The 24,907-nt window shown below is 44.0% G+C and overlaps 1 protein-coding gene across 11 annotated transcripts in view; it reads right to left on the bottom strand.

Annotated features, from left to right (window-relative positions):
- KALRN (kalirin RhoGEF kinase) overlaps positions 1-21,662 on the bottom strand; it is a 464,736-nt gene extending 443,074 nt beyond the window's left edge. For 5 of the 11 annotated variants that reach the window (XR_010440958.1, XM_064717928.1, XM_064717932.1 and 2 more), the window contains exons 1-2: positions 21,582-21,603; positions 20,931-21,035 (exon numbers count right to left, since the gene is read on the bottom strand). Coding sequence is in view for 9 of the 11 variants with exons in the window: in XM_064717928.1 (XP_064573998.1) it covers positions 20,931-21,003 (73 nt within the window). In the remaining 2 variants the exon portion in view is untranslated. Of the gene's footprint in view, positions 1-20,930; positions 21,036-21,581 lie in introns of all 11 variants that reach the window. The other 6 variants (XR_010440959.1, XM_064717936.1, XM_064717937.1 and 3 more) reach the window with 5 other exon arrangements.
- Between the last annotated feature and the right edge of the window lie 3,245 nt (positions 21,663-24,907).

The raw sequence follows: 24,907 nt of genomic DNA, 5'->3' as shown, positions 1-24,907 counted from the left end.
GTCTCTAGAAACTTATTTTCCACTAAGGAAGTAGTAAGTATTTGGAATCACCTGCAAAATTTTTAAAACAAATCCAGTGGAACATCCAAGTGTCATATGGATTACATTTTTCAAAGGAAATACAGTAAGTGAGGGAGGAAATTACATAATGAATGAATTTTTTCCTTTTAATTCTTCACATTTTACTTCAGAGACAGAAATACACTCATATATACAGGAAAATATCCTTTTCCTCTTAGACATCCTAAATCACATTCAGTGGACAGGTTATGGGCATGCAGACCTACTGTGAAGGCACAGAGAAGGAAACCCCCTGACCTTTATTTCACTACTTGGCTTGCTTACGGCAACAGTTTCTGACACAAATAGTCACATATGTGGTCTCAAAACATAAATACTAATCAGAAAAAAAAAAAAACCAAAAAAAAAAAAAACCAAACCAAAAAAACAAAACCAAACACTACAAAATACATATGGACTAGCCCCAGTTCCTAGACTCCTTTTCAAGAACTACCAGCAGGGGCTGGAAAATTTAAGAAGCTGGTAATAACTATTCAAAATCTTGGCTTCAAACCTAGTTTCCAGGTTTTTCCCTAATTGCTTCATTTTCATGTGGTGTAGCACATCTTCCCATGTGAGCAGCCGTGTGCAACAACCTCTCAGGGGGCCCAGGCTGGAGTGGCCTCCTGCATCAGGATCAGACTGCTCTGAGGAGTTACCCAAGGGAGGGTTTTGACAGCTGCTGGAGGGAAGACAATTCACACATGAAAACATTTTCAATAAAATTGTGATAACCCATTGCAGGTGAGCACCGCTCACATTGTCACAAGTGAGGGTTGGGACTCTATCCCCAGAATGCTGGAGCTTGTGCTTGTCCCTTGTCCCTGCCTTATACATTGTCCTCTTTCTCTGAATCACTTAGCTGAGATGATTTTTTAAATCATCTCTAATCAGTAGAGAAATTCCACATTTACACCAATAGGAAAATTAGGCTCCCTTTACTGTTAAATATCCCTTATTTCTGCTCAAGTTTTGCACTCTGTGACAAAATAAAATAAATAAAAAACAGCTTTATCTCACCTAAAGTGCTATGAGACATGACAGCAAATCTGTCAGTCTCATAACCCAACACCACATGTATCTGTCTTTCTTTGCCATAAATTTCTGCTCGAGCAGCAGGACTATGACAGCTGCACCATGCACTGGCATATTCACAACACTAAACCTCTCCAGAGTAGCTTGATGAAGGGATGAAAGCTCCATACCCCTTAGTGAAACAAAGCCAGCCTGGGAGATAAATCCCCAAGAGCCTTGGTGGCTAACAGCCCTCTGCACAGTTTGGTGGATAAATACTGCACGAGAGCAGGCGGGAGCAGAGCTTGCAAACTGCAGCCTCTGCTGTCCTTCTGGAACTGTGATACTGTTTGACTTCCAAACAGCATGAAAATTTACTGCAGCTACAATGCAAATTGCTGCTTTCCCACACATACACTATATATTCACACCATATTCTGCAATATTTGTCAACAGAAACAGGGAATTTTCTTTTGTTCCAAGACTTATCCTTGAAGAAAATGGGAGGGAGAGGGTATTTGCAATCTTGAACCCTAAACATCTATTGATTTCCAAGCATCAGGAAATCAGCACAGGACAGCAGCCCTGGGACCACTTTGACCCACCAGACTCCCAAAATAATTTTTTTTTACAATTGTAAAATTATGGGGGGAGCTATCTTGTGGTAGTGAGAATCTTGCCTTTCCTACTTCTCATGTGGTTCATGGATAAAAATAAATCACCCTTATGGATAACTTTCCACAAGTTTACACATGCCTACACAGTGTAACATTGCTTCTGATGGTTAACATGGGCTTCAGATACCTGTACATAAAGTGTAAAGTCGAGTGAATCCATCATGTAAGGTCTAACTCAGCCAGCACATCCCCACGGGAACCACATACAGCTGCCCTGGTTGTGTCCACACTGGTCATCATGAGCTGGCTCAGGAGCAGACACAAGAACAAGAGGGGCACAGATCTCTCTGTCTGCACTCCACTTTCAGGAGTGTCCCCACAAGCTGCCTGGTGAAAGTCCTGCAAGACGCTCACCAACATCCTGTTGTGTGCCCCTCCTGCCCCCAAACATACACCTCTGTCACAGTGAAACCACCCCAAAATGCCAGGCATACCCATGCAATCCAAGATAAGGACCTCCTCTACCCCTGGTACCAAATCTGCAGTTCCACTGAAATATCACATGGCACTGTTTCACTGGTTGGTGCTCCCATAAAACAAGGACATTCTCATCTCCAGGTAAAATTCCTCCTGGCCAGAAGCCTGACAGGTGCTTCAGAGAAACACAGACATAACCCTGGCCCTGCCAGAGCTCAGAAACAAAAATAAGACAAATCTGTATTAAAGTGAATCATTATTCAGTGAGTGGAGACATTAACATGCAGACAAGACAGAAAGAGAGGGAAGAGGCCACTCCATCAGAGCACCCATCAATCACCATGGCACGAACACAGCTGACAGCTCCATTAACTCTGGCACATGCAGCTCACGGCTTGCCTGCTTGTTTGTTTGTTAAAAAGTTACTGGACCTCATTTTGAACAAAAGAATTTAAACATGGTAGTTTACTGGGGATGCAAACAATGGTTTTTTAGGAGGTGCTTAAGGAAATAGCTGAAGGAGCAGGGCTAAACAAGTTTCCAGCAAAATTTTCTTTTCACTATGAAATATATATTTGACTCAGAAAAATAACCAAAGAGCCCCATGCTCTCAAAGATAATGTAATATTTTTGTTGGAAAATGTACAGTACTTATCAGCTAATAATTTCTATTCTAATATTCTAGGTAGTTTTCAAACAAATTTTTTCAGTTACTAGTGTTTTGTCCAAATATATCAAACTATCTGATTTACTTTTTTTTCAAAAAAAGCTGAAGAGATTTTTTTTTTGTTACCACCAAAATTTTCAGGATGAGATTATGTGGAGACCATTGCACTGAGAGGCAGAGATGGCATGGAAAAAGCATGGGAAATGGTAAGTGAAACAGCCTGCATACCATGAAATTGGACTGAAATTCTACAAATAAAAGACAGTTGTTGCAGAAGAGTAGTGTTTAAGGCTGAAGGTAGCCAATTCCAGCTCAAGCCATGAGCTCACAGGGTCCTAGCCTCCAGGCAGGTATATGATTTGAAGGAGACCAGACAGTGCTATAAATGCCAAGTATTCACAGAAAACACTACCAAATCATAGCAAAAGCATCTGGGATGCAGTTTTTCCTGTGTTTTTGTGTCAATCAAGCTCATTTCCAGATGTACAGATAAACCATTCATGCAAAGAGGTTTCCAAAATGCTGGAGACAGCCTGTAGGCTGCGTGTAGATTTGTTTCTGCACACACCACTGCAAACAGGAGACTGGAGAGCTGGGAGCACATGCTCAAAACACAGGAGAAATTGCAGATTTGCCATTTGCAACCACCCGAGGTTGAACTGTTTTGGGACAGCTCAGCTCCACTGGTATGCAAGTACTGCTGTAGATTTTGTACCCAGAAGAGATTGCACAGCACAGGAGCTGACCCTCTGGGTTGGACTCATGGCTGTTGCCTCATGCTAGAGCCCTGTGGGAGTGTGTGCATGAGGAAGTGTGCTTCCAGTATGAATCAATTCATTTCTCCCATGTGAATAATGCCTATTGACAGCACCACAGAATAAGCTGAGATGGGACAGATCCATAAGGATCATCAAGGCCATCCCCCAGCCCTGCACAGCACCATCCCCAAGAGTCACACCATGTGCCTGAGAGTATTGTCCAAACACCTCATACAGCTTCCCCTCGAGGCCCCAAAATGTTTAAAAGATTAAAACAAGCTAATGGGCTGAGATGAAAGATGTTGTGTTTATTCTTTGAAGGACAAGCATACAATGCTTTCAATGACCCAGAAAAACATTCTGCAACATCTAGGCCTGTTTGTTGTGAGTAAATGTCACAGGAGGTGAAAAAAGGAGAGGTCAAGTCTTCGCCTCAGACAGCTGGAGGAAGCACTGCATTGTGCTGTGAATGAATCTGGAAATAATCGCCAACAAGGGAAAGTCTTTTCTTTCTGGTTGTCCTGAGCCTGAGGGCTGCAGGATATGAAGCTGTCACAAGTCATCACCAACACACCTGCAACATGCACCAGATGGGACTACTGAAGTCACTCACATGGGCCTTGGTGTTTGGGGAGCACCCCATCCAATGGCTCAGCCATCTCTCTTCACCACCATGCACCACACACCTCACTGCACCAGGGTTCCCCCTGTTTGTTCATATGGATGCTCAACTCTCCTGAAGGAGTCTACACGCAAAACCAGGAGTCTCCTATTGTTGCCTCCACCAGAAACTGAAAGAGAACAAGTCACAATGATGGCAAAACCACAATGCCCTGGTGAGGAGCTGGACCACAGCATCCAGTGTGTGTGCTATGGGAACAAGGGGATTGTATCTCCTGGGGAGGGAAGTCTGGGTGAGAAAATGATTTTTCATAGCTGAAGGTATCTGAAATATCTAAAGCCATGTAATAGAGTGGTGGCTTGTTATGCAGACAGGTCATAGCATGCGGACATGACCTGCATAACCACTGCCAAAAGATTCCCCAAGAGGAAAGAAAGAGCATCCATACTTTCAGCGGGCCTAACTCTACTCTCAAATGCACTGATGTTAAACCAAAGTAATTGAGTCTGAGCCCAGCAGAAATCAATGGGATCACTGTCAAGTCCAATGTCAAACACACACACACTTACAAACTTGCCCAAGAGATTTTCATACTATCCTCTGCGAACTAAAATCTCAAATGTTTTCATTCAGTTTCTGCAGAAAGTCTTGCTGTATCTGCCTTTCATCAGCATGCTTAGAATGCTGTGAAAACCCACAGAGCATCTCTCGTGTCAAGTTTACATGTGTGTCACTCATGTGCATAAATATCTGAAAATTACTGATTTATACAGAAAATACTGCCTGGGTAGCAGCTTCCTTACAGCCCAGGAAAGCAAGCACCTGGGAAAGCAAGTTTAGCAGAACCTTCAAGTTGCTCTAAACTGCCTATAAGGAAAACCTAGCCATTACCAGGCCCTTTGGTAGGAACATACAATAGATGGCATCAGGCAGCAAACTGGCCATCAGAGGCTAAAACTGGGAAACACCAGCTGCATTTCTCTCCTTTAACCTATTCCATGATTTCCTACAAACAAGACTATTGCACAGGACAAAAGTCAGGGCAGCTTCCTGAGCTCTCACAGAGCAGTGTTGCTTGGCCTGTGGTCCCAGTCAGGGTTCAGCTGCAGCAGAGCTGGGTTCTGCCCCTCCAATCTGTCACTATATCTGCACACAGATCGCTCCCTAACCCGGTTGTGTCAAAATGATCCAGGTTGGCTTTCTATTTAAAAGCATGGAGGGTTTTCTTTAACCCAGATCATTTTGACTGATTTAGGTTAGAGAAGGACTATGTTTGCAGCTATGTTGCACACACCAACCCGCAGAAGTGGGGACAGTGCCCAGGCACTTTAAGCCTGGCTTGGGTTCAGTGTCTTTGAACCCAGCTCAGCTGCAAGCCAAGAAGCACATCTGGCCACAGCTGTAGACGCTGTAGTTCAGGGAAAAAAATGGCAAATGAGGCTACATTCAGTGTCCCAGATAAACTATGGAGTGTAAAAAGTTAGCATATGATTCACAGGAAACTCAGAAACTCAGCTTCAGATTCCATTATCACAATTTAACCTCTCCCTCCTTTGCCCCCCCCCCGCCCCAAATTCTGGTACTAAGGGTCTTCATCTTTCAACTAAATTCTTCATTTTTGGATAAACTTGTTAATACTGCAGAGCCACACACGAAGACAGGCATCCCACAGTAACTCAATCAGCTCTCAGACTAGAGCTATGTGGGTATTTCTTTCAGCCACCCAACTCCAGAAATGTGAATTTTAAAATGGAACCACACTAGAAGAGCTGAGAAGTTTCTCTCCCACAAGAAAAACTCTGTGTATTATCTGTATGGTAGCAAGGCAGTTCAGATCTTTCTCTTCCTCTATGCTGGCTGTGGTTACACACACCAGAGCCCTTGTCTGGCTTCCCAGGCATGGGCAGAATGCATAAAGGATTCATATGCAAACATAATCTGCAATCCAGAGTGGGAGACAAACAGTTTTCCACCCTTCTTTTGCTCACCCACAAGAGGCACCAGATTTGTGACCACGATCACATTTGAGCCAATGTCAAACATAGCAAGACTCCAAGAATCTGTTACCCAAGTTTCTCACCTAGGCATGCAATCCCATATCATCTTCCAGCAATCTCTGCTACCAGCCTGACTTGAGAGTCAGATCATGTCCTGCTGCTGGCTAACATAGCTCTAAAATGGGAAATTACATTTTCTTTTTTCACACAAGTTTGGTTAAACTGAAAATATTTGGCTCTGTAAAGTACATGAAGATGAAAGATGTTCCTTAGGTGCAAAATACTAAATGTTTCTCTTCAGTTAAGAACACAAGGTCTAGTAATCCAAAATATTTTGGGGGATATTTTGAAGGATTAGACTCTTCAGAATCATTCAAAAAAAAGGAGAAAAACTGGTTGCACATATGCTTCATCATAAAAGTATTTATCTGACCTACAGCCAAAACCATTTTATCTCTGTAAGCAATCCTTAAACACTGCAGAATGCATTCACTGCTTTCATTACCAAATTACTTTTTAAGAGTTCAGCAGGTAATTGAAGTTCCAAATGTCTTAAAATGGTTTGGCAATGCTGAGATTTCCTAGTGGACTTGCTATCCAAGAACTTTAGAGGGAAAAAATCAGCTGGATACTAAATATATACCCTAAAGTAAGATGGATTCAAATTACACTAAGACGCAGGCTTTTAAAGCGGGAGAATGTTTTCTATGAAGAGTAAAGCTCTGCTCAGAGGAGGTTCCATGATGTTGAAGCTTCAAACTCATATTCAAAAAGTCTTGTGAATTTTTCAAAGACACTATATTGGCCTAAATCTTTTCCTACTGAACTCCAGGGCTGTTAATTTTTGACAGAAAACTAATTAGGACAGTGCTGTCCCATATACTTTGTACTATTTAGCAGATGACTGTTAAAAACAGAGGGCTCTCAAACCTTTTTCCTAGATAAAACCATTTCATTACTTTTCCAATTTACTCAGCAGAAACAGTGAAAGGAATGGGCCTAAATCTGTTGCCCACACTGAAGTCCTGTGCATTCCCCAAGGCTGCAGTGCTCGGTGGCAGGGGCAGGAGGGCCACGAGCAGCACGAATCCTGCAGGCTGGGCAGGCAGCCCCCAGCTCCAGAGGTCTAATGAGGACTCTGGCCCCAGATACATCAATAGCTTTTGGCAAACCATTTTCTGCCTCAGTTCCTCACATTTATGGAGTGGAGATGATGACAGTGTTCTGTGTTTGTAACTTCTATATGCACTGCTTTAAGTGTTATTATTTTACAGAGCTTTTTGTTCACAGCCAATTACCCAACTCTCAGAGGGAAACTGAGGTAAAAAGCAACACTAATTGCTTAGTGTTATCCAGCAGGTCAGACCAGAAGTAGGGTCTTCATCTACAGAATTTTACATTATCTTCTAAACGTATCTACAACCTTGGTGTTACACAGCAAAAATAAACTTGATGTTTGTCCAGCACTGTCAGATGGCACAATACTCGCTTACTTCTGCTAACACTGCTGTTTAGCTGGCTTGTTTTTGCTCTTGTTCCTGCAGAGAAACATAATATTAGATTTGTAAAATCACACTGTATGTGAAGACACTGTGATGGTAAATGCAGGATTACTGTCTCACTGCAGGCTCCAGCAGCAGGGAAAGCCGGTGATGATGTGGGCTGCTCACGGTCTAACACAAGAAGCTTTAATGATGACAAGAGGAACACAGAACAAGAACACCAAGAGCTTTACTTTTCACAGCAGCAATCTTTTCTCTTAGGATTACTCTAAGGCAAAAGAAAAAAAATCCTTGTTCTGCAATGGATCTGTTTTCACAGCAAGGGGATAACTGATATTTAAGATGAACATGAATAACTGAGGAACCTTCTGGTCTGGCATAGATCAGAAGAAGTGAGATTAATAAAATTAGAAGTCTGGATTCCCCTCTCCAGATTATGGCTCCCATCCAAAAAGGTACAACTGTTTCACCTTACAGGCATGCTGCACTCCTTACCACTTTATGCCCACTTATTGCCTTACTGCTGAGGCATTTCTATTGCAAATGTAATAGAATTCTTGTAAATGGAACTTGGGGATACCCACAAGTTTAGGGTGAACATTTCTGGCTGCACCTTGATGCACTGACACCAGGTAAGTAAACCTTTAGAAGTATCAATTGAGCTGTCTGTCAGATAAAGCATGCCAGACTTTTCCTTGGGGAGCCTCAGGAAAGTTACAGATGCAGAAGCTCAAGAGCTCTTGTCAGAAGAGCTCGCAACTTGGCTGCTGCATCCTAATTTAACCCTATAAGAACATGACACACAAAACAGCAGGAGAGAGCTGAGATATTGGAAACTCAATTCCAGTCAGCACCAGAAAAAGCACCCATTGATTTGGGATGCTGGAGACAATCAGTGCCTGCCTTTCCCTTTCTTTTCATAGCAGGTTTTCTCTCACAAGCCTCTTATCTACCAGCATAAGTAAGGAAGCTCTGTCTGACCAACACATGGTGCTTAACCATTTATTGAGCTCTTCAATAACAATAACATGATAGTAAAACAACATTTTCCAGTTCCTCTCGTGCTCTCTGAGATCTGAAACAATGAGCTGTGACGTGCTGGAGCCACGTGCAGCTGGACAGGAAGAGCTGAAGATCCAAGGAGGTTTCCTTTAGGCACAGAGGCAGGGCTGTGACGCAGGGGAAGCCCGTGTGTTCCCGGACAGCCCTGGTAGCAGCCGGGAAGGAGGGGGTGCCTGGACACGGTGTCTGCATGTGCTGTTCCTGACACAGCTGCCAGACACTGTGTTTATTTTACCTTGACTCAAGCAAGGGACATTGGGCAAAGACAAAGCAGAGGTGCTAAAAATATGATCTTGACACTGAAGCCCTATGGAAGAGTCACACATACAAATCACAAATCTCAAATCTCAAAATGAAATGCAGCAATTCATGCAGTCAAATTCAGCAACTATTCATGCACACCAACACTGCAAAGTATAACCAGAGTAGAAATGTGGAAAAGAAAGAGAAGAATATAGCTATCCCAAGAGGAATTTGGACAAGACACAGAAATGCAGCCTTCCTTTCCAGAAATTGCTCAGAATTGCCTTATTTGCACCAACAGCTTCAAAACTGTTAACCTCGAGCCTTAACTTCAGAAAGAGTGCACTTCTAATATCTAAGTGCCACTTAGGGGCTCAAATGGATGGGTGCCAACAACAGAGCCATTAGCACCTACTCATCCATGGAGGCTTTCTGTCTTAAAATCCCATTTGTCAGCGGAGTCTCAGCAGGACTTCAGTATGAAAAAAACCTCCATGACAAGTTCTAAACTTTGAAATCAACATATTCATTTACTTATCCATGTGTAAAAGTGTGTCACTTAGCTTTCTTGAGCATCAATACCTAATCCAAGGCCATCCATCACAGCTTTCCATTTGTTCCCGGATTGAGAATCAACTCAAGTTACTTCAGCACAATTGAAATACTGTGTAGAATTACACAACAGAAATACTGACACAGTTTCAAGAGACTGAATACAAGGTTTATATTCACTCCTACATGCTGAATGCCTCCTACAAGGAAGTACAAGCCCAGGCTGGTGCCCGCCAAAACCCCACTGTAAAGCTCTTGTGCCACTGATGTTAAGAGGAGCTTTGCAAGGACCTGTCCAGACAAGGCATCAGGGACTGATGCTGCAAGAGCCCCTGGCTTTCTGGATTAAGGTTGTTCAAATTTCATTGACTGTAGTTGAGAGGTCTGGATGTTTGGTGTTTTAAGGTCTTAATATAGTACCTGTATCTGTACATGTACTATACAGGTACTATACAGGTACTGTACAGGTACTATCTGTATCAAAATCAAGGATCTTATGTAAACTCTTGCATAAAATCTTTGGTCATAGAGGATTTTGAAATAATGTTTTAAAGATAGTCAAAATAGGCATAATAATGTTCCATAAAAGATGACAGACCCAACCCCCAACTGCCAGTGCTTCAAGGGAAACAGGGCAGCCAAGAAACTGCAATGTAACAAGTTTTATTTTCCTCAGCAAAAGATCTGCAACTTTCCACTACTGGCAGACAGGAAAAGTAGGACTGAGAATGGAGAGAATAATTTGGTACTGCCCAACACAGCAAGCAAATAGGATTGCAGTGGCAGGATAGCACACATGGACATTCCTGTGGGTCCAGGCTGCAACAACATAACATGGGTGCCCAACACCAGTTCAGATCAGGTCATAAAATCCAATTCATCAAAATAACCTTTTAAAAATAGATTGCTACAGTTGGTTTCCTCTGGAATCTAACTGCTTCAGGCTCCTACTTGAGCCACTGTTTGCAAGGTGTCCTCACACCAAAAGGAAAAGTAATGTCTAGGGAGGTTAAAATGCAGTTCCTGGAACACTTCTCAGGGAAGTATTTTTACAAACTCCCATTACCACATGGATCGGTTTCAACTGATTTAAGCTCATCCAATCAACAGGATTTCCCCTCCAGTTTTAGCATCAGAGGTGTTCTAAACCAAGACACTCTTAAAAACTTTCTCCTGTCTCAAATAGTTCAAGACAGTCTCATTAGAGATTTGACAAATAACCTGAAACAGCAGACAGACTACAGACTAGCAGGAATATGTAAGAGATAGCTGACCTATTTAACAGTCCAGCACACTTTGGAGCAGGACTGAGTTGAATGAAGCAAGCTGTTAACAGGAGATTCACACACCTTAGATCTAAGTCCTTCAAACTCACAAGATCATTACTATTTACCCGGTAGGCCTGAGTTTCTCCTTCCGACTAAATTTATCTGAATGCTTCAGACTGACTCAATTAGCATCACTCCTGAACTCTCTGCCTCGGCACAGAAAAGCAGAGCAGGAAAGCGAAATTGCTGCAAACAGAGTGGCAGTCAGATCCTAGGAGGTCGGCTCTCCATGACATGTTTCTGTGAACAAAAGGCATTAAACATGAAGCAGAACACGCAAGGATTTTGGCTCTGTGTCTTCATATGGAAATGCCTTCTCTTCACAGCATCAAAGCAAGGCAGGCATCTGGTGCACCACTATTAAAAGACTGCAGTGTGATAATAGAGGTCTTCAATGGTGAGGGGCACCTAGAAGAGAAAACCTTGCTACTTTTCCTGTGCTTTGTCATAACTCTTATGGCTGCCTGACCCAGTCTGAGCATGGAACATGCACAGGCTTTCACTATGTACGCAGGCAGTCTTGCTGTTTTATTCTCTAGTGTGTCAGAAAATCTACCTTTGGCTTTCTATATCCCAAAAGCTACAACTCCAATCAAACCTCTTGTTGTCTCATTCCTGTGATTTCCTCTGGCTTCTGACCTTCCCCACACTGACAACATCTGCTTCCCTTCCACGGAGGATGCAGGTTGTGATCCCTTTCTCAGCCAAGTGCCCTCCAGTTCTGAAGTGCTCTGTTAGGTAACTTTATGGCATTCTTCCATGCTTTCCCTACAGTTTTCTCATTTCTTCCTTATCTTTCTGCTTGTACCTTATTCTCATCCATTTCTTCTGCTCTGCACCCAGTGCATGACTCTGTAACTCCTCAGACTTGTCCTTCAGACATGTTTAAAAACAACAGCAAAACATGAATCTTTGGTTAAATGAAATCGCAGTCTATTTGACAGCTTTTGTCATAAGCACTCAATGGCAAGGATCTTTTTGTTCAGTGTTCATGCAGGATCTGCTTCAGAAGGAACTGATCCATGGCTGAGACAGCAACACAAATAATAAACCCTGGTAGAGAACCATCACATTATGGCAATATCGTAGGTCCTACAGGAGGACAACCCAACTGGAAGTTTTATTGCATTCACTCACAGTCTTTTGAATATTCTCAAGCACCTACAGCTTCAAAAGCTGTGCAGACTGACAGGTACAGCACTTGAATGGCCTGCTAAAAACCAAAGGCAACTCACTGAAAGTTTTCATCTGGAGTCTCCACTAAACTTGTCCCATGGGAAAAGACAGTAGTAAACAGTTGAAAAGAAACACAGTCCAGATATTTCCACAGCAAGTAAATCTGCTTCCACAGAGAACTGCATATTTCTTGCTAGCTATTATTTTTAACCTCTCACAGATTTATTTTTACTACAATTTAAATGTATCTGTTATATGCCATAACATTATTATTATGGGAGACACTAAAATAGCAAAGTATTCTAGGCACTTGATAACATTTTACAGAACAGGGAATTACAGCCAGCAGTGACTTGACTGCTGCTCACTGCAGCAGCCACCAAACACTCGTGACCCTCCCCTTTCAGCCTTACTGCCTTTACCTCCTCTGTGGAGTTACTCCCAAAGTTTAACTGGTTGGGGAGAAGGAGGGGGCAGCAAGAGGAACAAAAGAACTAAAATTAATCTAATTATTAGGATGAACTTCTGATTTCTGCTGCCAGGCTGTGGACACAGCTTTGGGCTCACAGCCCACAGCCTGAAGCCGCTGAAACCATCAGCTACGCCTACACATCTCATACCAAAAACTACCTGGGATACTATAGGATCAGAGAACAGTTTGGATTGAAAGGGCCCTTTAAAGGTCATCTAGTCCAGCACCTGCCACAAGCAGGGACATCTTCCACTGCCTCAAGTTACTCAGAGTCCCATCTAGGCTTACAGGGAGAGAGCATCTGCTACTTCTCTGGACAAACAATTTGAGAGTTTTATCATCCTCACCATAAAAAAATTCTTCCTTATCTCTACTCTGAACTTACTCTCTTTTACTTTAAAAATGATGCTTCCTGTCTTATTGCAACTGATCCTTTTCTGAGCCTTCTCCAGCTCCCTCAGCCTTTCCTCATAGGACAGGTGTCCAATTTCTCTGATCATTTTTATGGACCTAACCTCAAGGCAGTAGTTCCCATTTTCACTAAACTGTTTTAAATAAGCAAAAGTTCATTTGCGCAAGGGTCTCAGGCTTTGCCTTTATAGTGCATACTCTAATAAGACCAAGAAAATGTATTTAAATAAATAAATTCCATCTTTGATATTCAGCTTAGCTTTTCAGTGCTCCAGCACTGAGGAACATCTCTTCTTATTCAGTCAAGCTATGGTAGATCACAACTTTCCACTCCCAGCACACACAGCTGGTAAAGCTCTTTGTGTTCAGCTTGGTTGCTGTTTGGCACAACAGTCTGACATTGACTTACAAGACCAATGAAAAATATGCACTGCTAATTTTCCTAAGTGCCATGCCAGTGCCTTTGGGGGCCATGCATTCACCTACCTTCCCATACAGTAACAGGATTTGCTCCCAGCTAATAAAGCAGGCTGCACATCAGCCGAGGAAATACTTTAGTTAGGATGTCCTCCTTCTTCATTACTGAATGATATATTCATGGCAAAGCACTAAAGTTGATCACATCTTTAAAATACATTTTTCCCGTAGTGTGGGGGATACAAGCCGGTAATCTGTGCAGATCTCCTTTTTCTCCCCCATTGCCCCCGTGGTTTATCATGTCCAATTAGCCATCTGCCATGCCCGCCCTGCCACACAAAGGGAGCCCCCTCTCCTGCGCCGCAGCCATCAGCGGGGCCATTGTCCCTGCTGACAAACAAGAATCAGACACCATTGTTTCCAGCTGACGATGCTGCTCCCAAAGTGGGCTGCCAGTTGCCACTAAAGCAGCGGGAGCACCAGGGTCCGCTCCAGGAGCCAGGAACCATGCCAGCAGCGCCGGTATTACCGGGGAACCTGGACAAAGCACTTTTTGAGATACATACATATATATATATAGAGGGATATTTTCTGATTTCAGGTACAAACCAACCCGGGCCAACTACTGCCCTTTTGCTGCACTGGAGCGTGCCTGACCTGCTGCCTTTACAGCTTCACCAAGCAGTCACCTGGCAAAGAAAGGGTCACAATCCCCAGAAGAGAGCAACATCTCAGAGTCAAATCTTTCCTTGATATATTATTATTATTATTATTATTATTATTATTATTATTATTATCATTTTAAAGATAAGGCATGTCTTCTGCCACTTCAGCACAGCTAATTCCACACACCAAAGCTACCCTCCCCCCACCCAAAAAAAGTATTTTAAAAACCTGAAAGCACCACCGTGTCTACATGGGTACTAATTATGTAACAAGGTTAATTTAATTTCTCTCACAAACAACATACATTCACCCTTTTTCTCAAGGCCACTTCACTAAAAGAAATGACCAGAGCAGCTGGTCTGCCAGTCACCAAGATGTTAAATTGAAGATCATTTCCTCTTATTATTCTCAGCAAAGCATGATGTGACCTTACACTAAAAACTACAGTCTGCCTAATTATGGTAGTTTTGTTCCATCAGTGAAACTGAAATGCTGGTTCATATAATTAGGGTTATTAAAAAAGGAATTTCATTTTTAGTTTTAAAGGTAATTTGTTGCCTTGAAGTTAAAATGAAACAAATTAGACCTATGTACCTGAATGTTTTCATTTTGTGCAATTTGAAAGAAACAAAAAACACTCCTAGATTTTAGTAAGAAAGCCACACGTTGATAAGAGACAAAGAACCCCAATAAACCACAGTTTATTCCAGGCATTTGTTAATGTAGATGAGCAAACAAAATTAATATTTATATTTAAAAGCAGAAACAGAATTATCTTCTAAGTCCTTGATTAAGTAACAGAAATTACTTAAACTTTAACAAATGTTTTAAATTATATTTAACACTTTAGCAGTGAACATACATAGTTTCAATATATCACTTTGAATGTTCTCTGAATAATTCAAAATAAAATAAATTAAAACCAGCTGAAACTGATGTGAATCCACAGTAATCACATAGGTTAATGACTTTCACAATGACTTATAAACAGAAGAAAGTCTTTTCCCTGGATTCAAACACGGGGATCATTCTGAATCAAATATGAAATACAACATGAAAACTTAGATATTTCGCTGAAATGTTACTCCATTCCTAGCACAAAATGCTCTAAATCCCATTTCAACACACTGCAGGCTACATATCACACAGGTGACTGACTTAAACCTAGATTTATGATTGCCATTGCAGTGCCTGGGCCAAGTTCTGTTTTCAGTTACATCTGTGAAAACTCCCAAGCAATTCCTCTGAAGTTCTCTGGATCTGTACAGCAGTAACACAATCCATCCTAGAAGCAAGTGGGAAAGAAATAATTCAAAATATTATGACTTCTTTTTTTTACAGTCCTTTACACTTTAAGGCTTTCCATTCAGACAATCATATTTGACTTCTCTTTTCATATCCAGCTTTCTTTTGTAAAACATGTATTGGAATATTCCCTGTTATTCTTGCCAGATTCTCTAGGCAAAATTCCCCAAGTGGCAAAGTCCCTTCAGTTAAACACAGGGTGTGTGAGCCATGCAAGGCTGTAAAACGGGAGTTGTTTATCCAAAGAAATATTAAAAGCAGGACACCAGTCCAAATCAAACAAAAGCACAAATACCTCTAAGTCGTTTCATGACTTTAAGTTCCAGCTGTAAAAGGCACAGCACTATGGGTTTATAAGGCCTAATACTCCCTAAGTATTTTCTTTGATGTAACCATGAAGTACTTAAAATACCACTGGGTACTGTATGGTACATGTCACCGTGGAGCAATAAAGCTGCTCTACATCCATAATCAGCCTTTCCAGAGACCATAAGGTCACAGCAGCTGAAACAACAGAATACTTCATTCCCAGCCTTCAAGAGGCCCAGAGCACCTGTGCAGCCAGAGGACTCCCTAAAAGGCTCTTAATGTGGGGGTGTGCCTGGAAATTACAGCAAAGAAAACCCACCAAACCCATCAAAGCCGCTCCCATTTTTCAAACCTCATGTTTCCCCAGCAGGTTATTATTATGAGACTTGATAAAATACAGTATGGGAGGCAGGTGGTAGGAAAGAGTGATAGTTACATTTGCCTGGCCAGCTTGGATGCTCACTTGTATCCAAGCCACTCATCATTCCAACACTCACACGGCCATCTAAATCCACGTGTAAAAGGGTCCACACAAGCACCAGGAGGGTTCCTCTTTTGTGTGACTACAGGATTATACTTTTCTTCTTTCAGAGTTTCAACCCAAAAACACAGTGTAGGCAACTCTGGAAGTAATCATGTTCAACATTAATTGAATTAATATCAAATAGAATAAATATCTTCCTACTGGCCTACGCCACAATGCAATATCATCCAGAATAAACACATTGTAAATAACTATCAGATATCATCCCTATTGCCCTGTACGTACCTCTGTGTGAGAAGGAACAAAGCAGTATGGGAAAGAAATGCTCCTCTGAACATAAATCATTCATTTAAATTGCTACCTTCCAGCATCAGACAAAAAGAAGTCTTTCTTTTTTGACACAAGACCCCACAATTCAGCAGTTTCTGCCCCATTTCTTGGCAGCATCTGCATGGCAAGAGAGGGAAGAGGACAGTCATTCCCACCAAGACCTCTTGAGTCACCCAAGTGTCCTTTCCCATGTCTACATGAAAATTCCTGAAATAGCAGATCTGTCTGAGTTTGAGGGGGAGGAGATGGGACAAACACAGGGCAGAGCCACACAGCCTTCCCTGAGCACTGGGGAGGTTTGGGGGGACCTGGGTTCCCGTCTGTAGTAAAACAGCAACTCCTCCCCTACATCAATCACATGAAAAAATAAAAACCACCTACATTAGATAATAAAGAAAGAAAACAACAAAACTCATATTCCTGACAGGGTCAGAGGTCAAAGCCTCCAGAACATAGTACAGATTTAGATTAAAAGCAATGCCTCAAAGAACACAAGAGCTTTCCAAATGGTAGGACAGACCTCAGTCTTTTCGGCAACGGACCCTTCTTGAACAGCACACATTACCAGACCAGGCCTTATGAATTAGAAAGTCTCAAGGTAAGGAAGCCAGGCATCACACAAACACCTCACCCCCGTGACAACTCAATTGAATCAATTTACCTGCACTGCAAGGAGACACTTGAGTCCATCAACCTCAAGGAGCACTTCTCTGCTGACATCATTTCAAGCACATCTTTTGATCAAACAGCCTGGCCAATGCCAATCATTTTAAAGTTATTTAACAGCAGAACTGCCAGTCACTTGTGCACAAATGAACAACACTAGACGTATAGCTGGCTGAAAAGCAGAGAGCAAACAGAATAATTCATCGCATCCAAAGGAGATGGAATAACGTCAATTTTCACCTCACTCACAGCAAGTATCAATGACAAAGTTGGCATCTTCATATCAGATATAATCAATGTTATACTTAAGTGCCAGAAAAATAAATTAGAAAATAAAACAGTACCTGCTAGCGCATGAGAAATATTGATGACTACTTCTGTTGGTAATTGGTAGTTTACTAAATTGTCCTGTCACTGACCTCTATAAATATTTAAGATTTGGTCACCCCTGTATCCAAAACACAGCGCAGAAATTACTGCACCTTAAGCAGGAAGTTAAAGCTTTCTCTGTGTGTCTGTATTCAAGGGATATCTCTTATTTGTAGACCTTAAAAGTGACTTTGTTTATGTTTGAAACTGTAAGTATTTGGATTCCGTTCCACACAATAAAAAAAGTTTCAGTACACATTTAATACAGACTATTAACAATTCCAGAGAACCTGGTCATATTTTACCTGTCAAAAAAAAAACCAAAAAACAGACTTAAGAAACTTGGTAAAGCATACCTAGGCATAGATTTGGGTTTTTACTCAAACAGAAGTGATGGACATCATGCAGAAATTGCTGCTACAATTCAGCAGATGGTGTTATTCTAGAAATCAGAGCTGGAGATGGCAATAGTAATTTCTGCCCTTCGTGTCCCTCTGCCTGCTAATTTTTATCCCAATTACATGGGATCGATTCTCTAAAAAAGACTATTCCTGAATTTCTTACTGCAAATATCAGATGGTGAAAATTAGAATAGTCCCCTTCCTGCGTGACTCCAGGGAGGTTTTACTGACTGCCAGCATCAACTACACAGTTGTTAAATCCACCCTTTTCTTAAAAGTTATTCCTAGTTCTCATCAGTGTAAGCACCAGAACAGACCTTCCTTTATTACTTCATGTTAATTTCTTCAGTTTGCCTTTCCAGGTGCAGCTCAGGAACCTGCTATCTCAGGTGTCCCCGCTGATAAGGGACAGGTCCCTCGCGTGTTTGGTGCTGCTGCGGGAGCTGCTCTGTGAGCGGCGCCACTCCCAGCATCAGCCTCCTCTGCCGGTACCAGGGAGCAGCCTATCGATCCTCCCGGCTCAGTGCAAAGCCCTGCTCGTTGCTAAAAGCCTCGGAGAGAGCTTTAGTTGTTTCGACTCTTTTTTTTTTAACAAATGATGAGTTCATGCTTTTCCATGTGGTAATTGTGAATCTGGGAAGAGTTTAGGCTGTTCAGTATAAACTTGGGTTATCAGGGAAGCTAATCTCTAAACCATATACACTCATTTGTTATTTGATGTGAGCATGTAAAACAATGGTTATGCTTTACAAATCCAGAACACAAATCAGGACAAGGTGTAGAAATAAAAAAATCTAGTATCAAGGGATAACAAATGCTAAGTCAGTGCAGGTCTCTGTAGCTATCACACATCAGACCCCATCTGACAGTCCTTGCTCAGACAGGATGGCTATTGTCAGCCTGAGAGGTGTGGGAGTCACTTGTATCCTGGCTATGATTGTTCTCCCAAGCCCCACATCAGCTGTTCCCTCCAGCATCCATTGAACCCAACTTCACACAGCACAACAGCAGTGCACAAACCCACACATAAAGGGACCCCAAACTCAGAGAACCAACACTGTCATTTCACAAAAGTCATACCTATGCTCATGCCTTCCCCATTTTTCAGGGATATTGCCAGCAGAGAGCCAAAATTAATTACTAATAGTCTGGGGGTTTTTTCCCCATATCATCATTTTTGGACACAAGATGCTACGAAATGGCACAGAAACAAGATCTCTTTGTTGAAGCTTAAGGTGAAGCAGACAACCATCAAGGATGGCCTATGCACACATGGTTCAGTGCAAGGATAGGACCTGAGCATCTCTCCCAAGCCCAGGTTCCAGTCTTTTTGTTTCCTCAAGAAGTAGAAGTGTTAGGACACTCTCTGAAATCTCTGGACTAAATGTATAATGCAGGTTACAAGTGTGTTCACAGATCTACAGGTGACATTTAAGGTGAAGGAGGCAGCTTGGGAGAAACGTCTAGCCACATGGCTCCCTGTGCTTTCCCCTCATTTAGGAATACTTTTTTATATAAGCTAGACAGATTTGACTCTCTCCAAATTCAATTCGGGTAACATGCTTACGTTGAGAAGGCAGTGTCACAGAGAAATGATTCAGCTTTGGGTGAAGGAGGAGAGAGAGTGAAAAGGCAGGGAGGAACCTTAATTAACACATTCCTTTTAAAACGAAAATTGGTGGGTTGTTTTTCTTTTCTTTTTCCTAACAAATATGTCATTGTTGAGACTTTGGAAATTATCTTGTAACCAGGTAGGCTATCAACAGGCAAATATCCTATGGCTTAATGACTTGTGGATCATAAGATACACACAGCCAGACCTTATTATACTTATCCTCTAGATCAAAGGGTTTTCACATAAATGGGGTGCAGTCTACCATAGCAGGGAGCTGCTGCAGGCCTTCAGGATTTTACTTCTTTAAAGTTTTGGTGATTACATAATCGCTTTTTTGTAACTGGAGCTCAAAGCATTGTGTGTAGCTAATGAGCAGGTAGAAGAAGGAAAACAGCTGAAAAGCAGTCTTGACAAACAGCTGTGGCAGTGTCAGTCTTAGCCCAAAAGGGTCAATCCCCTTATGAAACAAGTACTTAATCCTTTACAATTTTTAATTAAAAATCTACCAAGACTATAAAACTTTCTGAAGATTTTGATGGGGGAGGGAGCAAGGGAGAAGAGGGGGGTGTGTCATGCAGACCACAAGTTGCTTCAGCTGAGATGCTCATCCTGTGCAAATCTATGTTTCAGAGCTGGGGGCTCCCACACAAACACCACCTCACAAACGAGTGCTGCAGCGGGGACCCCAGCACGTACCTATTGCCCACAAAATTTAATTAACCACTGCTTCATTAGCAAATGCTCCCTGCGCTCTGTTGTAGTCCAGCTACACTTTGGCTGCACTTCAGCATCCTCTGAATCGGGAGAGTGAAGCACGGGGCTCTCACCCAGCCCTGAGCCACTCAGCGAGCCGTCTCCGCGCGGTCAGCATCCCCGGCCGGCTGCGGGCGAGCGCTGCCCAGGGCGCCTCAGCGCTCACTCACTGCCCACCCGAGGGCGGCAGGGGTAGCGCCCGGCGCTTCGCCCGGCTGGAGCGGGGCAGGCAGCCAGCTCCGCTTCCAAATAGCAGCCGGTACCCGGGTGGCCGCCGCCGCCCGGGGCGGGGGCCCGGCGGGGCCCAGCCGGCGCCGCTTCCCGCGGGGGTGACAGCGCGACAGCTCTCCCCGAGCATCCCCGCGGGGCTTTTGTGCCTGCTTGGGGCGGGGGCCTGGCCGGTCCTCTCCCGAGGCGGCGGGAGCGCAGCCCTGCGGTAGCATCCTCCCAGGGGCGGGAGGGGCGACGGGGCCACGGGCGCACCGAGGGGCTGCGGCGGACAAAGCGAGGAGGCAGGCGGGGACCCCCTCCATCCCCTCTTCTCCCTTCCCCGCGGCTCCGCTACCGGCGGTGCCCGCGCCGCAGCCGCCAGCCCCGCATCCCGCGGCGGAGGCAGGGCCCGGCGCTGCCCTGGCCCCTTCCCCGCGGCTCCCCTACCTGTTCGGAAGAAAGCATCCACCTCGGAGTCAGGGACAGCGCCTTCCTCCGCCGCCCCTTCGGCGGGATTCATGGCTGGGGGAGAGGCGGCGGCGAGCCCGGCGGCTGGTAATATCCAGTGAGTTAGGGAGGAGGAGAGCCGAGAGAGAGAGAGAAAAAAAGAGGGAGGGAGAAGAGGAGGGAGGGAGGGATGGAGGCGCGTTCAGCTGCGAGCCCAAGCGAGCGCCGTTCGGATCATCCCTTCCGCGGTGCCTGCGGGGCGGCTGCCCCGGGGCTGGGCTGCGCTGCCCCCGGGCTGCGCTGGGCGGTGCGGCCGGGGCGGGGTGCCGGTGCCGAGCCCCGCCGCCGCCGGCCCCCTCCCCTCCACCCGCTATTGTTCCGACCTGCTCCGCTCCGCTCCGCTCCCCCCGCCGCCGCCGCTGCCCCTCGCCGCGCTGACAGCCCGGCCCGGCCCCCGGCGGCCGCCCCCGCCGCTTCCCTGCCGGCACTTCCTGAGCCAGGCCGGGCGCCGGCCGGGGAGGCTGCGGCGCCCCCCGCCGCCGGGGCAGCCCCGCTGCGGGGCGCGGCCGCTCCGGGCGGGGCGCGCCGGGCACAGGTGCGGGCACGGACGCCCCGCGGGGCTCCGGAGGGAATTTTTGTTTTATTCCCTACCCCTGAAAGCTCCGCAGGCGTATCGCTGTGCATCCCCGGGCTGCACCGCTGCCATGCCTCCCCTCTGATGAACGGCCGCGGGGGCACGGCGCGGCGCTCGGCTGTTAGACGGGCAGGTACTCGGGGGCGAAAGTGAAGGCTGATGTGGTTATACGGACGCAAAAAATTGCTCTTTGTTTTGGGGTTGGGTGGAGGGGTTTGGGGCTTTTTTTATGTTCCGGAGCTGTTGGGCACGATTGCTTTGGAAACGATCAGCGAAACTGCACGTTGTTGCAGGTACGCCTTCATATTTTATTCTTTACAGTCCTCGGTGACTAGAGAGCCAAAAAGGAGTTTGGAAAGCCAAGATCCTGGTCCCAGCTCAGACATTGATTCTGCTTGCTAAATGATTTTGAATTCTCTATTGTAGCTCCAATATTTGTGATTTGGGACAATAATTGTCTCAAAAGGAGTGCTGTGAGGAATACATGTTTGTACTTTGTTAGCCGCTGAGTTAAATGTTCTTCCCTGAGCCCAGCTATCAAGATTTCAAGCACAGACAGGCAGATATAGACGAAGACAGATGTTTGCCATTTGGGCACTTTCTTTTCCTGTTCACCTATTTGAAGTTTCCCCAGCTCCTCATTCTTCTATGATCACATAACAGCTCTAAAATGAGCTTAAGGAAAAATGTTGCTTTTTCACCTAACCACCACTGTAAAACAGGAATGTTACTCTCACATCCCACAGTTGTTCATCTTTGCTTCCTCTACCATTAGACAGAAAAAGCAACTGTTGGTGTGATGACCCCTCTGGCTGTATTACCCTTGGATAACCCATTCTTGCTGCAAAATCCCATCCATCACTCTCAAGAACAGCAGTCTTTTAGCCAGAACATCTCTGTGGCCTCACTGCCTTTATCCTTTAGGGGTAATGCCTAATCATCACTCATTTGCCACTGAAAATCTCTGATGTTTAAGGGACTTGAGGACAAAACCTCTCCAAACCTCCAGCATGGAGGGATGCACTGCAGCACTTCAAAAGCAGTATCAGTCAGTCTAGTGCATCTTAAGGAAAAAAAATACTTTGTCTAGCAGAAGTGTCAGAGCCAACTGGTTCTAAGTGACACTGTTTGGATCAGTTCTCAATCCACAGGTAGTTTAGCAATTGAGGTTAGCAGAACATTTTCTGTTCCAGCCCAGATTATTTTAGATGCCAGAGGAGCATGGATTTCCTCCACCTGATCTCTTCTCAATAGAACATGAGGGAAGGCTGGATTTGGATGTATATTTCACTTGATAAAAATACTGAAAATTTCCCTGCAGAAATTTAACAAAATGGAACTGACCAAGCAGGATGAGCACAGAGATCCCAGTCACATCTCCTTGACCTTACTGTTTACTACTCCAATTGAAACAGAATATGTCATGCCCAGGGACTCAGATATAAGAGCAAATATCCTACAGAGATCCACCTAGCATTTCATTTCTTCATTCCCTCCCGCCTGATATCTCATGTAGTGCCATTTCCCATGCCTACCTCCAGCTGGTTTTCACTGAAGCCATTTATCTTTTTATGTTTATGGATTTAAAAAGGTCATTTCACAACTATCTGCAGGAAGTAGCAAAACAAAGTCCACGTCCAGGCTACCAAAGCTCATTACAGACTCGTGCGCAGCCTCTGACTCCTCTCCTTAGGACCTCCAGGATGCCAGAAACACCTCCCTGTCAGGTGACTACCACAGTACAAGGACATGAGGAAAATCAGTCTTTCAAGCACCAGACTTTCTTCAGTGACCATTTACCCCCTCTACGTCAGCACAGTGTAGAAAAGTCTTCCCTCTTCCAGGCTTAAACAAGCTGCACCATTTTGGATCCCATCTCAAGATATCATTTCTGAATATTCATGAACACAGAGCAAATTTGCTCTCCAGGAATCTTACATACAGATACTTTCAGGAGTGTGAGCTTGGCAGCTGGGAAGATTGTGGTTTCCTCATGAAGCTTCAAAGCCACTCAGGATTTGGTACAACCTGTTTGATTTTAGAGTTAAAGCATTGAAGCAGCAGTCCTGCTGTCACATTTTGCACACACTTTTCATATGCACTCACCATGGCACTGCAGGATGGGCAGCACTACAGTCCAATATCAGTAAACTTTAGTGGAAACCCAGACACTGAGCTACTGTTTTTCTTAACACTGCAAGCAGAACAGGGCTGTCACTGTAAAATATCACTAACAACTAGGAACCACCATGACTTCAGTTCAAGTCCCAGCAATGAGTTTACAGTTTTTGTTGTTCAAAGAAGAGTTGTTAAATATAGAATGAAATACTATCTGCAATGTATAATTCCCTTTTTAGATATAATGCTGAAGGCACCTACAGTTTCCTTGAAAAGCAAAACATGGGAAAAAAGCCCTGTAGAATTAGGTAAGCCAAAATACAGTAGTTTCACTGACAGACATTGCTTTAATCTTTTGCATGGCTCTAACTTGACAAATACCTCAATCCTTACCAAACAACTTCATTTAACTAGGTATGGCTGGTTTTCTTTCTGACAGCCCCTAAAGCTGCTCAAAGATCAGAAAGTGTCACAAAGGCTTTTGATTTAAGGCCTTTGCTACAGTCAAGTTTTCCAATGGGATGGCAATAGGTGGTATGTCAGATGAAACATTTTTTAGCTAAATCTCATGAGTTTGCATACTACAGGATGGGAGGAGGGAGAAGAATGTGAACAAGAAATAAGTAAAATTCATCTTTCCAAGACAGCAGATCCAAGACAGGAGAAATATATTTGATGGCTCCAGGACAGCTGCACTACTGGAATCAGAGCAGGACTCTGAGAAGGTACATGCAAAGGTGGGTCCTGCACAGAGTCCAGTGCTACAAATGACAGTATATGGGTCAAGAGTTGTCATTCAAAAGGGACAGGGAGAAAAACCAATCTGCCAGACTCAGCAGATGAACTGCAGTCTATAAGGTGCTGCAGAGACTGTTGGTTGTGCAGAAGTCCCTCCCATTGAGTAACAGCAATGTCTAAACAGAGAGTGTTTTAGGAGGTGGAATCCAGAGAAAAACTGAATAGTAGAGCAGGAAAATCTAAGTCTCAAAAGCACCTAAGGCTGCCTTGTTAATAAGTTATTTACAGCTACGTTCTGGGTATGTGAGAAGAATTTCTCACACCTGTTTAGGCCTATGTCTAGGTATTAGACTTGAAATTACTATGCTCTTATATGGGACCAGTGGGGTGGAAATTTCCATCTGTATTCTAGACTATCAGGGATCCTGCAAGGGAAAATCTGCAAGTCCCTGGAGACAGGGTGTTCAGAGAAGCCTCCAGGGCAGGA

The sequence above is a fragment of the Zonotrichia leucophrys genome, chromosome 7 (assembly GCF_028769735.1).
Source record: "Zonotrichia leucophrys gambelii isolate GWCS_2022_RI chromosome 7, RI_Zleu_2.0, whole genome shotgun sequence".
Classification (NCBI taxonomy): Eukaryota; Metazoa; Chordata; class Aves; order Passeriformes; family Passerellidae; genus Zonotrichia; species Zonotrichia leucophrys.
This window is presented reverse-complemented; position numbering and strand designations above follow the sequence as displayed.